Source organism: Metopolophium dirhodum, chromosome 3 (genome assembly GCF_019925205.1).
Source record: "Metopolophium dirhodum isolate CAU chromosome 3, ASM1992520v1, whole genome shotgun sequence".
In the NCBI taxonomy this organism is placed as follows: domain Eukaryota; kingdom Metazoa; phylum Arthropoda; class Insecta; order Hemiptera; family Aphididae; genus Metopolophium; species Metopolophium dirhodum.
The window spans coordinates 15,933,393-15,950,244 of record NC_083562.1 but is presented as its reverse complement, the minus strand read 5'-3'; the positions used below and the strand labels follow the sequence as shown (position 1 = coordinate 15,950,244).

Here is a 16,852-nt window from a genome sequence, read left to right as displayed (position 1 = left end):
CGCACATCGCTCACCTAATTCGGAGACTCGTCGCCACGATAATATTATACTGCTGGTCGCTCATATCCACACATATATATAAATATATAATATATTATTATATATATCTATGTTATTATATACAGAGTGTAACTACAGATAAAACTGACTTTTAGAATAACTTGTTCTAATCAATATTTAAAAATTTTTTTTTTATATATAATTTATAGCCACTTGCGTTACACGTGTATAAAAAAAATTATTTTTACTTTTTAATACTGAAAACGAAACATTTTAAATTTGATTTAAATTTTTTTGAATAAACTCAAAATAGCCAATTTGTGAATCTCATTATAAGAACGATTTGGATGGTAAAAACATTTATCTAAGTCTTAGTAGTTTATTTTTTAGAATTTTTTTTAAATATCAATATTTTTTTGAATAAATTAATTTGGAACGCAATAACTATTTAAAAAATATTATTTTTGGAAATTTGCCAACATGGGTATATTTCTAAAACTATTTAGTATTTACTAATCTTATAATGTTATCAATTTTTGTCATACGTTCAAGTAGCATCAATTCTTTTTTTTTGGTCAGTTCTTTTTGTTACACTTTGTATATCTATGTGCCCATCAGTCATCTCATGGCTTAAGATAGTACTATCTTAAATCGTGATCATATCAGTAACAAATTATTACGATATTATCGGTTACCGTAGTATCAATATTGTTTAAAATATGTTTCAAAATGCAAAAAACGCATACAGAATTACTGTTATTTATGATTTATAACTATTTATTATTACTATTTATTCTAATCTCTATTTATCTCTATTAATGAATTTAAACTATTTGATTATCATTTCTATTCAATACTCAATACTTATATATTCTAATTTTAAAATCTAAAGACTAAAGTCAAATGTCAGTACTTACTCAATTCTCATTGCTTATTACTCAGAAGTATCTATATATCAATATTTCATTACGAAACTAATAAGTATTGAATAAATATTTATTGTGGATAATGTTTAAGAGTAAAATGACGAATAATTTTTAAATGTTTTATTTATTATCCCAAATACTTCAAAAAAAATTATAATAAAAAATTGCCGTTATATAATTTGTTTATAAGTTATCATTCATAAATAAGGACGATAAGGTAATAATTGATTTTAATATAAATTCTGTAAATAATGATATTTACTACTAAATATTTGTTTGTATGAGGGGTTCACGAAAAATATGTACTACCTATGTTTCTATGTAAATGCTAATATCAACTACTACTAGGGCTTGAAAGTCGATGTCCTGGAAAATATCTAATAATTATTATAATTCTAAGATAAACAATACTTTTTTTAATTAATTTTAACATACCTATTTCAATTCATAAGTAAATCAAATTATCAAATTAATACAGTTTACGTAATTCTATTTTTATGAAAGAGTTAGTTAATATTTATTTGTTATGTTTAGAAATACAAATATCTTGTCAAATTAATAAATTTAAAATTATTTGATTTTCAAATTATAAAAATTATTTTATTTGTAAAATTGTACAAAGTAAAAAAAAAAAAGTTGTTGTTTTTCTTTCTAACAATGGGAATTGGTTAAAAATTAGTTGAAATTACTATATAAATACATATAAAATAACAAAAAGTACCGTAAAACAATCAAAAAAATAAGTTATTTAGATTTGTATGTTATTGAAACACATTTTTAGCTTGGAAAGTTATCAACTTTTGAGCCCTAGTTATAACTAAAATTTAAACATATTGAAATATTAAAATTTTTAATAATAAAATAGGTTATAAACAGTGGCACAACTAGAGGGGCCTAGGGGGCTTAGCCCCTCCCGACTACAATTTAGCCCCCCAGAAAAATATTCCTTATTGCTTTAGATATAAGCCGCCTATGGATTATTTTAAATTAATAATTTTGTTAGGTAGGCTAAAGCCCCCCCCCCAAATTTCTCTAGTTGCGCCTATTGTCACAAAATGTAGTTAAAAGCATTGATTATGAATATTATGAAACAATAATATTTATAATCAATGGTAATAGGTAAGTAATAAGCCTGGTTAGACTGTTAGACCATATTACATAATGATGCACTTATAACAGATTACAAGTTACAAATATAACTTTGATACATGTAACTGTTTAATGCCAATTGAGGGGGCTTAGCACCCCTAAAAATCCGTGAAGCTCCCTTCTTTTTTAGTATTGTAGGATCGAAGCCCCCCTCCTCACTCACATTGATGTTAATATCGTTAGTCCCCAGAAATTTTAATGGATTTCTGGCTATGTTACTGCCGAGTCTATTCATACTGTAAAGTTAATATAATTGTACTTGAGTTTTTATTGCAAAATTAAGAAATGTAATTAGTTATTCTAAAGTGGTTTTATGAAAATCTTAACTATGTTTTATTTATTGTTATTGTTATTTTTTCATAAGTTTTAAAATTGTCTGTTATAGATGGAAAATCAAAAAAGTCAAGAACTTAAACAAAGTTTAAGGGCTAAAAGCCCTACAATTAAATCAGCTTTATTGGATTGTAGTGTACTATCTATTCCAAATCCTCTTGACTTAAATCCAATAATAAAGGTATGAAATAGTAAACACTAAACAGTATTTATATCTCATGCAGTGGTATATCCAGAATTAATTTTTGACAAATTTTATCTGAACATGATTTATTAATGAAATTTTTTTTATTATTTAACAATTTTATACCCCCCTGGATACGCCACTGAAATCATGTAACCTACATAGAATATTTAAGAATTTATAACACATATTATTATAAACTTTTCTATTACAAATTATAAGTACATTACATATTTCATGAAATTAACATGTGAAATTGTGTTATAATGGAATGTTCCACAAAATGCTGTTGCATTATATTGCAAAGTTAATTTAATACTATTTAAACTTTAGATATTTATCGTATTAGTTAGGTAAATATTCTGTTTAAACGTCAAAATATCTAAAAAAAATAATTTTAAACATTAAAAATTACAATGGTACAGAAAATATATATATAAATAATAATATAACTTAAATATTTAAAAATATACATTAAAAAAATTTAAAAATAATTACAGATATTACATTTTTCAGAAAGTCTAAACACGTTAGACTCTCAATTAAAACACTTCTATTTGAAACTCGGTAAATTTGCACAATAATATTCCAAGACTATTTTTGATTCCGTCTCCTCCTAAGAGTGATAGTTACTATTACTCTTGTCCCAAGACTCTTGAGGTTAAGTTGTTAAGATGCGTGCTGTGTTAATTTAATTTTTATAATATAATATTCTTTATATTAAAGATTGTTTTCTTCTTTAAGCTTTATTCATCAGCAATAAATTATTTTGTAGAAATCTAATTTATGTGGCTTAATTATTATAATTATGATTATATAAGTGATTGTGTAATGTTAAAATTAATATAATTTAGGAAAATCAAGAAACAGAAGTCCTAACACTGTCAACTCCATCTGTTCATCCACCAAACAATTTAAGACATTTGAGTTTATTTAGTAATTTACAATCAACACCAAATACTCGACAATTTAACAAACCAGAAATGGATTCAAGAATAATAATGAAGTAAGATTTTTATATTTAAAATTTTTAAAAATCATCTAGTCCTTAATTTGTCTTAATTGAGTTAATAATATTTAAAGTTATAGTCTAAGGTAGTACTTAAGTGTAGAACTATAGAAGTTTCTAATAATGGCATCTTGTAAGTCATATTATTTAATTATTTTTCAGCCTCAGTCCAATAATGTCTACGTCATCTTTAAAAACAAATTTATATAATCATAAAGATATTTTTCAACATAAATCACATGCAGAAATTGATTTTTCATTGGTAAACATATATTTATATTTGTACTCGGAAATATTATTAATATACTATATATTTTTCTCAATTAGAATCCATTAAAATACCGGAATTCATCAAATCTTTGTAAAAAACATGAATTAAACAAATGGAAAACAAACAAAACTTTAATTGGACCATCTCATAAAAGTATTATTATTGATTCTCCAATTGTACCAGATAATACGAGAAGAACAAATGAAGATAATGTGAATGAAAAAGCTAAAAGATGCTTATTTGAAAAAGAAAAGGCAATTAGTATGTCTAATTTGGAAACAGATCAAGATTCGCTTAACATTTCTTTGGATATATTAGAACAAGTGTGTCAAATGTCAGAAATTTTGGATGATAGTTTAACTGAAGAAATAAAAATAAGTGTTGATACTGATAAAAAGGGAAAAAAATTAGCTTCTTTTCTTTACGGCAATAGCACCACTAAACTTGATGACACGGAAGAAGAAAACAAATTATTACAATTGGCACTAAGTATGGAAGACAATGTATTAACTGAATCTAAATTAAAGAATAAATTATATTTTGAAGGAGAATTTACTTCTTTAAATCAACTTAAAAATAAGGAAACTAACTTATCTAAAAATGACAGTGAACAATCTAAAAGTAGTAGGTTGAACACATGTATAAGTGATTCCAAATGTAACTTTTTAGATCACGAAGAAATGAATCCTATTGGAAATACACAAATGTGTGAAATAGCTGATATAACAGAACCATTAGAATCATTTGATGATCATTGGACACAACAATATACTAGTAATGCATCTAATTTAAGCAATAAACCAAAAAATAATAATTTGAATAAAAATGTTGATGCAGTGATGAGCACACCAATAGATTTTATTGATCATAAAGTGAATATAATAAAAAGTAATCAATTAAAAGACAATTCAAATGAAAGATTAAAAATATTTCAATTAATCGCAAGAGATGAACTGTATGAATCTCCAATAATGACTCAGGATGATACCTTAACAAATGAATATATGTATAAAGGTTTCTCTACTGCTGGAGGTAAATCCATTTTAATATCAGATAAGGCTGTGCAAAAAGTTCAAACAATTTTAAAAGATGAACTAAATGAATCCTCAATAATTATTAAACAGAATATTGTCTCAAATCCTAATAAACATGAAGGTTTCTCAACTGCAGGCGGTAACACTATTAAAGTATCAGATGAGGCCATACAACAAGTTCAAATAATGTTAAAAGATGAATTGAATGAATTTTCAACTGTTACTCAGGACAATATCGTTGTAAATCCTAATATATGTAAAGGTTTTGCAACTGCAGGAGGTAAACCTATCAAAGTATCAGATGTGGCTTTAAAAAAAGTTCAAACAATATTACAAGATGAACTGAATGAATCTTCAAACATTACTCAGGACAATATCGTTAAAAATCCTAATATATGTAAAGGTTTTGCAACTGCAGGAGGTAAACCTATCAAAGTATCAGATATGGCTTTAAAAAAAGTTCAAACAATATTAAAAGATGAACTGAATGAATCTTCAAACATTACTCAGGACAATATCGTTATAAATCCTAATATATGTAAAGGTTTTGCAACTGCAGGAGGTAAACCTATCAAAGTATCAGATGTGGCTTTAAAAAAAGTTCAAACAATATTAAAAGATGAACTGAATGAATCTTCAAACATTACTCAGGACAATATTGTTATAAATCCTAATAAATTATGCAAAGGCTTCTCTACTGCTAGAGGTAAATCCATTAAAATATCAGATAAGTCCTTACAAAAAGTTCAAACACTGTTAAAAGATGAACTAAATGTATCCTCAATTATTACTAAACAGAATATTGTCTCAAACCCTAATAAACATGAAGGTTTCTCAACTGCAGGTGGTAAAACTATTAAAGTATCAGATGAGGCCATACAACAAGTTCAAATAATGTTAAAAGATGAACTGAATAAATCATTGAACATTACTCAGGACAATATTGTTATAAATCCTAATAAATTATGTAAAGGCTTCTCTACTGCTGGAGGTAAATCTATTAAAGTATCAGATGTGGCTTTAAAAAAAGTTCAAACAGTATTAAAAGATGAATTGAATGAAGTTTCGACTGTTACTCAGGACAATATTGTTATAAATCCTAATAAATTATGCAAAGGCTTCTCTACTGCTAGAGGTAAATCTATTAAAATATCAGATAAGTCCTTACAAAAAGTTCAAACAATGTTAAAAGATGAACTAAATGAATCCTCAGTAATTACTAAACAGAATATTGTCCCAAACCCTAATAAACATGAAGGTTTTTCAACTGCAGGTGGTAAAACTATTAGAGTATCAGATAAGGCCATAAAACAAGTTCAAACAATGTTAAAAGATGAATTGAATGAAGTTTCAACTGTTACTCAGGACAATATTGTTATAAATCCTAATCTATGTAAAGGTTTTGCAACTGCAAAAGGTAAATCTATCAAAGTATCAGATGTGGCTTTAAAAAAAGTTCAAACAATATTAAATGATGAATATTCATCATCAGTTACCAAGGACAAAACTAATTCAAAGTCTAACATTTGTAATCAATTTTTGAATGGTGGAGATAAATCTATTAAAGAATCAGATAACTCATTAAAAAATAATCAACTAACATTTAAAAATGATACACAATTATTTGATAGTTCACTGGAAACAATGACCATTTCAAGTGTATGCAGTAGTTCTAACAAAGGCTCAAAATTAACTAATGACCTAAAAACAAAATCAAACTGTTTTGAAATTTTAAAACAAGTGGAAGAAAATATATTCGAAGATGATTTGTCTTTGATTAACACAGTTGAAAAGTTTGAAAGAGATCAAATTATTTGTAAGCCAGTACTAAGAAATAAACGTCCAGGAAGCCCTATAAATACACAAAAAATAAATTATAAAATTAAAAAAACAGTACATAATGATGGATGGGAAATTGATGATTTAAATACTTCATTTAGTGTTTACTTATCAAACAAATTGAATGGCCCCAAAGTATCATTACCAGAAGTTGTTGATTGGGTCTTACCAAAAGTATTTTCTATAAAACAGGTATCTATTTATAATGTAATATTAATGTAATAGTATTTCAATTAAAGTATATTTTATTATATATTTTCATATTTATATTAGTATAAATAGTTATATAATATGTCACATTCATGCAACAATTTATTGTTTATAAATATATTAAAGATGAGTTATTATAATGTTAGCATGTGATGTGAGGTATTTTATCAAAGATAGATTTATTATGTTACTACTCGGGTTGTATAATTACTATGAATTTTATTCTATATCCCATTAAAACTATTAAGTTCCATCCCTAGTTACAACTTTTTTTATTATAACAATTTAACATATAATTGTATTAACTAATAATTATATAATGATTTCAGTTTCCTGAGAATGGTGTAGCAAAAGAATTAATCAAATTGAATGTTGATAATGCTATACAGTTGAAGTTGTATTGGGAAAAGTATATTTTAAGTTTCTTTGGTTTTAAATTTAATACATAATAACATTTTTTTTTTTACAGAAATTATAAATCATCTGGTGGTCATAAAAATAAAATGTACAATTTTCAAGATTTAAAATACTTATTTTTATCACACAATTTTGTTGATGGCAAACTTATTCCTAAAGGATGGATAGAAAACCATTTTCGTTTTATAGTATGGAAATTAGCTGCTACTGAAATTTGTTTTCCTGATCATTTTGGAAACAAGTAAATATGTATACAATTATTATGTTTGAGTCAAAGCTCTTTTACTTGAATTCCACTAATCTGATCATCCAAGCTTTAAATGTTTAAAATACTTTTTATTCAATAGGTACTTACTCAATATTTATGTTTTTATTAAAATATTTTTGGGAAATCATTTAACTTTAGATTATTAAAAAATAAATTTTAAATTTAAAAAAAAACTTACTACCGTCCATAAATGGCACTTCGTCACAAATTCTACCATAATTTTTTTTCTGCTGGGCTATTTACTAAACATTTTAAGTTGAAGTAAGATTTCAAAATCCTCCAAAAAACTTTGATATGTTCAGTTCTTAATATCGCTTATCTCTTAATATCACTATGTGTAAAACAGTTATTTGTTTTGACTTTTGACTATAATCTTGGTTTGTACATTCAATGTCCAGTATTACTAAGTCTAATTTTAATTACCATTCCACAACTAGTGTTATAACGAAAACTATTTTCACCATTTTATTGTTAAGTTAAAGATTAATTGGTTTATAAATGTTTAGATTATTAACTGCAAAAAACATTATTCATCAACTATTATATAGATACTATAGAGAAATAGAAAAATGCCAAAGATCTGCATTAAAAAAGATACTCGAAAAAGATGAAACTACATCAAAAAGGATAATTTTATGTGTTTCAAAAGTTAATAAAGTAAGTATTTTATAATCTTTCACTAAGCATATTTTTATGAAAACGGCAGTTTTTTCAATATTGAATGACTTTGGATAGTTTTACCTTTTATGGCCCTTGTATTAGCTTACAGTCAACATATTTTATTAAATTTAATCATATTTAAGTTAAACATTATTTTTTAGATTTATCAACCGTATAGTTTTACTAACTTTCAGTACATTGTTTTTAATTTCTATGAAAGAGAACATATAAGTAGGAACTAGATATTTTTAAATATAGTACAATCATTATGAATCTATATATATTTCTGGCAATCATTTATAAAAAATACATTTAAATAATATGTAACTTTTAAATGTATTACTATTATACTTAGAGGTTTTTTTTTAAATCAATATATTGCATATTAATAAACAATATACCTGGTTTTGTATAATATACAATGTTTGATATTTTAAAATATTGTGCATACAAAAAATAATTGGTAAAACATTTTTATAAATTAACGCCAAATTCTTGTTTTACACATCATATTTAAAATCTAATGTAGGTATCCATCTAAGTACAACTTTAGTTACACATTACACCATACAATACATTTATCTTTTATTTTAACTAAAATAATTCCCAGTTATTTGACTAATGAAAAAACATAAAATGTAATACGTTTTGAAACATCTATTTTAAAATCAATTTTAAAAAAAAGGTGGAGATGAAGTTACTGAGCTGCTGTACAGTAGTTGTCAAGTATGTCATTGCAATAAATGTGTTATATTTGAATTCAATGATAAATTGTTACATACAAAAAACGATTCTGAGCCGAGACTTAATGTCATTTTAGCATACTTGTATAAATAATCAAATTTAATAATTAAATATAAAATTAATAATTATATCTCATGGCTATAAATAGCAAAACTTTCCAGTGAACATTTTATTTGTTTGATAAAGGTAAAAAACTTGTTGGGAATCTTCTATTAAAATTTCTAATATTAGCTAAAAAAGAAAAACTTATGAATTTCTAAAAAAATAAAAAATTCTCATGGCTATAAATTGCTAAAAAATATTTCCATGTATGGAAAATGCTAATATAAATATTTGGTGAGAATTTCAAGTGTCTGGTTACTTATAAGTTTTTGAGTTCCAATAAAATATCAAAAATTGGTTTTGCGTAAAAATTACATTTTTTTTTGTTTTTCCCGACGCTTTCTAAAATCACCGAGAATTTGCCAACTAGATTCACTCTCCTATCAGAAAAGATACTGATGTCGAAAATCGGAGCATTTTTATAACTCTAAATGTTGATGACAGGCAATAACAATAAAACACACATCGTTGTAAATACAATACATTATTTCGATACGCTCAGAATCAAATGTCAGATTCTATTTATAATTAAAATAAACAAACTATAAAATAACTTTAATTTATTAACTAAAGAATAATATATCTTTATTGTAACTTAATTGTATTATGTATTTTAGACAGATTTAGCTGAAACTTTTACTATTGAACTAACTGATGGCTGGTATAGTGTTCAAGGAATTATTGATTATGAGATGAATATGCTTTTACATAAAGGCATTATAAAAGTTGGTACTAAACTTATAATATATAATGCAGAACTTATTGGTGCTGGAGAAGGAATTGATCCATTAGATGTAAATATTTTATGATTACAAATAAATAAAAATACATATTTTTACTTCAATTAATTTATTTACACTTAGTTACACATCAATTTTTGGTTGAATATTGGTAAATTGATAATTACATTTTAATGTAATTTTACAATAGAAAAAAAATATTTAAATACCTACAAAAATAGTAAGGTTAGTAACCTTACTGCCGTACTATGATTTTTGTTGGTATTTTAATATTTTTTTTCTATTGTAAAATTACATTTTATTTAAATGTAACTATCAATTTACCAATATTTAACCAAAAATTGCTTTAACATTCGATAATTTTAGTACTTATTCAGTGTTGCATACTTGCATCATATAATATTGATGAACTAAAATATCTTGAATAAAATATCTAAAATATCTAAAATTGGTATTAATAATATTCATACTATACTATACTGGTATTACCAAACTTTTATATTATAATCTTGAATATTGTCATGCTAATAAATTTAATATAGCTATATTGTACAATTTAAATACTGCTAGCCCTTAATTTCATTAAATTATAATACAATTTTTTAAATTTTTTTTTGTGTATGTAAGGTTCACAATAGTGTAAAGCTTAAAATATCAACAAACAGTACACGAAGAGTACGCTGGTATGCCAAATTAGGATTCTACAAAAACTCTACATTACCTATACCTATTACTTTAGAATCAGTTCTACCACACGGCGGAATAATAGGATCTCTTTCACTTGTAATACTTAGAAAATACCCTATAATGTTTCTTGAAAAGAAAACAAATTCAAAATCTAGTATGTATAGTAATTATTGCAAAATAAATATGTTAAGTGGTGGTGCCAAGATTTTCTACTTTTATGGCCAGGCAAGTTATTGGCAAGTTCCTAGTTATTAGTGCCAGTTTATCGTATCCTAAAGAATTTATAGATGATTTTTATATCCTATTAATTTACAAAGTAAAATAAAAATGAGTACTCAATTAAAAATAATATATATATATCATATGTGTAACATGTTTACAAGCTAATGGAAATGCATGAATCTTTGAGGTCGTAATGATATTAGGAATGCAGCATCATTTTTTGCAGTTATTATGTACTATCTCAAGACAGCTTTTTGATCCATACGAGCATCTACTGCAAACTTTTAAACATAATATTTAAAAAATTATAAGCTTAAAGCAGGATTTTTTTTCATTATAAAGTGCTTTTTGGTCAAATTGAGTGTAATTAATTTCTTTTTATGACTATTGATTCATTGTGACCATCCACATTCCAACACAAGTGTTCTACTCAATGTATGCATATTTTACATTCCTTTTACAATTAAGTTACGCCACATGGTCTCATGCAATTTGTATTATGACTCATATTGATTAACTGAATATACTCTTTCATTTTTGCCGATTATAACATGTTTAAAAACTTTGAAATAATCTAAAATTAACTTAGTAGTTTTATGTCAATATCAATATTATATTATTATTACTTGTCTTAAACATATTGCCTTTATACTTACTCTATATTTATTTTTGTTGTATACCATAACTATTACTATTATCAAATTAATTAAAATACTTTGTAATTGGACATCTGCCTGTTTATTTAAAAAAATTAATATAATCATGTATTTGTATATGAAACAAATATAGATAAGCTCTAGCAATTTTTTTTTAATAATTGTACATGTATGATGTAAGACCTAAGAGTTGGATAAAGAGTTTTGGCCCACCACTGAATATGTATAGGTATGATAATTAGAACTGTATTAATTTATTAATTTAGTTTTTAGGAATGAGAAAATGGAAACTATTGAAGCAGAAAAGTATAAAGCATACCAACAAAAGTCATTAGAAATAATTTCAAATAAGATAAAAACTGAATTGATTGCTGAAATGGCTTCCAAAACTAAAGTGTCAAAAAAATACTTTTCGTGTATGAAAAAAGAAAATTTAGATAAATTAAATTTAGATGAACTGAGCAATATAATAGATAATTCCACTGATCCTTTGGAAATCCAAGTAATTTACTTATCTTTTAATTATAGTATTAAACCAGTGTTTTCCAATTTTAATTCAACGCCACTTGTAGATTTTCGAAAATCGCACACCTCCCCCGTTTTAAATTTAAAAATATGTAATCATTTTTTTCTTGATTAGTAACTTTTAATTTCTTTTAAAATTTAAACTATACAATATGATTTCATTATTAATATTAGGTACTAATGTAAAAAAGTTTCTATTTTAACCCGTCAGTGGTCATGATGTGAGCACGGTGCTCACCTCGTTAGTATTTTGAGAGTCACTTATTTATTTATTACTTGATTTAGAATTTAGAATTAGAATTTAGAATTAGAATTTATTTGCAAACAAAACAATTAATACACTTGAAAATATAATTATAATAGGTATCGTCTGCTCGCATTCTGATTCATCTGATACTATATTTTATACCTTCAATCGACACATGTTTAAATATACTTTTGCAAATATAATAATTTTATGAATAATTCTTGATTAGATATCGACATGCAATGTTATTAATACCCATAAATTGAGCATTGCACTCACTCAATAGATCAACCAAATACTTTTTTGTAAACTCAGACCTATTTTTAAGGAGTACACAACGTTCATATGCGTACTGAATAATAATCAGCAAAATATTTCAGACCACTAGGCCAAGATGAATGATAATGATTATATTATTATATAATTATGTATAAAAAAGTATAAATTAATTTTTAGTGGTTAACAATTAATAATCAAGAAAAATTGTAAGAAAATTTTTTGTAATAGATTAAACTATAAATAATTTGTTGTTGGTTTCAATATTTTATGTTCATTATATAATAAATAAAGATGAAAAAACAACAAGATGAGCGCAGCGCTCACTCAATACCAATGTCATAGCGATACCAACGACAGGTTAATGCGAGGTTTTTAATTGTTTCCCCCCCCCCCCCATGTAGTAGCTACCTCAATACCACCCTAGGGAGGAATTCCTCCCCACATTAAGAAATACTATATTAAAATATATATAATATTATACTTAAAAATTATTTATAGTCATTGCTCAGTCAAGAAAAATTGGAAGCTCTTAAAGATTTTAAAAATTCAGAGCAAGAAAGATTCTATAATGAACTTCAAAATAGGGTCAATAGAGTGTTTAATGATCAATTTAAAGATTCTCGTAAAGTTATACCTATGATAAAGGTAAATATAATTTATATATATTTTTTGTTATTTAACTTTAGACATTAATGTGTTATTTCTAAATAAATTGGTTACATCTAACTATATATACAGTAGAAGTGTAGAACCACGATTAACCGCCTTTCTCGGTTAATCTTCAAGTGCCACACTTATGTGTTGCTGTAGTGTCTAATCACCTTTTGTGCGAGCTGTTTTATCTGGATCATTCCTGCAATATCTGTTAAATATGCGGTATATATCTACATAACTATGTTTTACGTTAAAGAAATTAACTACATTTTTGAAACAACAATAATTGTATACTATATGTTACTATATGTATATAAATAATAATTATGTATGTTATGTGTATGTATCATGTATGAATGTATATTTACAAAAGGTTAAACAATGAAATAAATCAATATTCTAGACTCTAGTACCTTTCATTTCTTCTCATTAATATGATTTCCTCTTATAACTAATGCTCTTTGGTAAAAACCTTACCTTATAAGTACATAGACCTTAAAATTCCAAAAATCCTGCTAGCCTCATACTATTACCAAAAATATCATAATAACATTTATATTTTAATTTTAAAGCGGATTATTAGCATTTAAATATGTTAAATTACTTGTACATTTTAAAATTAGCATAACTCCCTTTAAAATAAATTTATTAAAAAAAAAGCTTTAAGATTCACTATATAATATTCTTACTTGAAAATTTTATGATTTGACAATTTACTCATAACAGGGTTAAATGGATTTAATTTAATTTAATGCAGCCAATATATTATAATGTAAATTTTAGCTGAATGGTATTTTAAATTATAGTTTTTCCATTTTCTCAATGGTTTTTCAAAGCATTGTAAAAATGTACCGACATAACTTAAAATTGTATTTTGAATGTGTGATTCATATCATTACTTTTTATTCAAATTTTATATTCAGTCATAGAAATCTTTATCACTTTTAATATTTACATAATTTTGCTTTTAATTTTATAGTTACGTGTGGTTGATGAAAAATATGTTTCTACTGGTTTTAAAGCTGCTTTACTTACAATTTGGAATCCGTCACAAGATGTCACTGAAATCTTGAATAAATCTACTGAAGGTCAATGTTGTACACTTCACCATATTACTACTAATGGGTTTATGTATGAAAACTAAATTTTTAAATATATCAATATTGTATAGATTTAACTTAATTTATATTAATAACACTTTGTTTAGGAATGGTGAACTTCAATTATCAGCTAACAAAAATACTCGCTTTGATTTTAAAGGGTATAAAAATGAATATGTCAAACGTGATGTAGTAAGCTTTAAAAGTATTTGTTCCGGTACATTTTTACCATTGTTTGGTGAAATAGATTTAGTTGGTATTGTAGTATCAGATGTTAATAAAAATAATGCGTATAATGAAATCTATGTATCAGACAAAGAAATGAATATAATCAGTATTTTGTTCCGAGGAAATATTAAGGTAGCTTATTAGAACTAAAAACTATTTTTATAATTTAGAATATAATTTAATATTGTTTAGGAATATGGATATGATGACATGATGTACCCGGGTAGTATAATATCAGGGATTAATATTCAATTTAAAGGATTTAATCAAATATCTCCAATACCTAAGTTGTATAATACAGAGCAATCTTTATTTACAACAATTCCTAAGACTGAATATATTTTAAATATTTTTAATGATTATAAAATGTTTATGAAAAAACATGAAGTAAGTGGCTTAAAAAATATAATTTATTATTTAATTACCTATGTTTAAATGTTTTAAAAATTATTGTATGATATATAGGTTTTCAGATTGTCCTAAAATCCAGAGATGGAAAACGTTTTTCATTTTTTTTGGTTTTATTTTGATTTAACGTTTTTGAAAAACATTATATTTCTATAATGTTTCCAAATAACATTTTTGATAACTTGATTTTTGGTTTTTTTTTTATATATATATATTCTTATAAATTATAACTTATAAGTTACAATAGAAACGCGCAATACTGGAATGCACTTAAAAGTTAAAAAAAATTTTTCTTAGTATTTAAATTTTAAACCAAAATTATAATTTATATGAAAATTAAAAATTTCAAGTTGCAAGGTTTTTTTTTAAAAGTGCATTGATTACGGCTAAAGACGTAAAGTGAAACAATATTTAAGATTTCTAGAGTAAATAATTAAATAATAAAAACAATCCTAAATATACAATATAATACAAAATAAAAATATAAAATACATCTAAAAATCAAAATAAAGATAAACATTGATAAAAATAAAATTTATTGTCACCAATTATTTATTATTTATCGGTTATCAATTTTTCAATAGCATGAATATATTTATTTATTTTTTGTGGTATAATTTTATAATTTATTTTCGTTTTCGTTTTTGATTTTGTTGTTATATTTTTCTGTTTTTGGGATTTTCCATTATCGTTTTACAGTTGTCTTTTGTTTTTATTTTATTAAATGATTTTTTTTGTTTGATAACGTTTTTTAAAAACGTTTTCCATCCCTGCTATAAGCATATACTTTTTTCAAATTATCTTTTTTAATGCAACATTTTGCAATAGTTATAACTTTTTTAACTATATATTTCAAATTGTAATACTTAATTATTCTACTATATGAATAATATTTTGAATTAAATGTTTAAACATTTAAAAAAGTAATGCAAGTTATATTTATAGTCTAAATTGTTTTTCTACATTTTTCTATCCTTGATTTTTAAACAGCATAAAGGCTGGTAAAAACCTGTTTAACAGCTGACCTTTATAAATGTTTATTATAATAAATTGAATAAATAATATTATATTTGCACATGCTTCAGTAAAATATGATACATACTATTAAACTTAAATAACATAAAATTACTTCACATTTTGAATTTATAATTTGTTGATTATACGGATTAATATTCAGTATAAAATAATATGTATTAATTTTAAATTAAATTTACAGAATCAAAATTTTCTGATATGCTGCCAAACTAAACTTAGTGAAATTTGTAATAGACATGGAGAAACAGCGACAATAAATAATGAACAATGTTTAAACAAATCAAGAAATGCATTGCATAAGTCATATAGTGAATTACCCGTCGCCGTGGTAAGAACTTCTAGTACATCTCAATCTGAATTTTCTCCAGCTCAAAAACGAATAAAAATGTTAAATGCTTTTGGAAAAACACCACCGTTAAATATTGTTCACACTAAACCACCAGATAAAAAATTGATGGGTCAATTCAAAACACCAACCCGGTTGTAGAAATTTATAAATGAAGATATTTCATAAGTTCAACTATTAATTCAAGTTATAATAGTTGGTATGATAACTATTTTGTTTAAAAGTAGGAATATAATGAAATTATTATTTGTAGTCATAACTATACTATATATTTTATGTTAATTAAAATTGTGTTATTCAAAAATTGAATTCTTAAAACAAATGGAATATTAGTTAATTTATTTTAAAAAGTAAATAGTTACCTAATAAAATATTAATAGACAATTTGGAATATACAATCCAATTAAAGATTTAAAAATTTTGTTCATTGCAAGTCTATTTGTTTCCCTGAAGAAAGTGGTTGCACAGAATACAAAAAGAGTCGTACCTAGGCACCTTGCCGCAAACAACCAAATCCACATGCGCATTCATATACACAAAGTAACGACATTTGCTCGTTAAACATAGTATAAGTATGAT

General features: G+C 24.7%; 1 protein-coding gene across 2 annotated transcripts; it reads left to right on the top strand.

Annotated features, from left to right (window-relative positions):
• The first annotated feature begins 231 nt into the window (after nucleotides 1-231).
• Nucleotides 232-16,595, top strand: LOC132941116 (breast cancer type 2 susceptibility protein-like). 2 transcript variants are annotated; one of them, XM_061009019.1, is made up of 16 exons: nucleotides 232-350; nucleotides 2,461-2,589; nucleotides 3,447-3,598; nucleotides 3,764-3,863; nucleotides 3,929-6,937; nucleotides 7,285-7,364; nucleotides 7,425-7,613; nucleotides 8,147-8,297; nucleotides 9,764-9,940; nucleotides 10,514-10,727; nucleotides 11,718-11,953; nucleotides 13,001-13,147; nucleotides 14,136-14,287; nucleotides 14,364-14,616; nucleotides 14,677-14,871; nucleotides 16,109-16,595. In XM_061009019.1, the coding sequence occupies exons 1-16, from the start codon at nucleotides 348-350 to the stop codon at nucleotides 16,412-16,414; spliced, it is 5,493 nt and encodes a 1,830-aa protein (XP_060865002.1). In that variant the 5' UTR covers nucleotides 232-347; the 3' UTR covers nucleotides 16,415-16,595. The 2 variants fall into 2 exon arrangements, with proteins under 2 accessions (XP_060865002.1, XP_060865003.1); XM_061009020.1 differs by lacking the exon at nucleotides 232-350 and adding an exon at nucleotides 530-1,143.
• Nucleotides 16,596-16,852: the final 257 nt, after the last annotated feature.

What these genes read in the sequence shown, in the direction of transcription:
- LOC132941116 (XM_061009019.1), top strand. An exon ending in AAGTATTTTCTATAAAACAG is followed by an intron (nt 6,938 to 7,284) that starts GTATCTATTTAT and finishes TAATGATTTCAG; the next exon opens with TTTCCTGAGAATGGTGTAGC. An exon ending in TGTTTATGAAAAAACATGAA is followed by an intron (nt 14,872 to 16,108) that starts GTAAGTGGCTTA and finishes TTAAATTTACAG; the next exon opens with AATCAAAATTTTCTGATATG.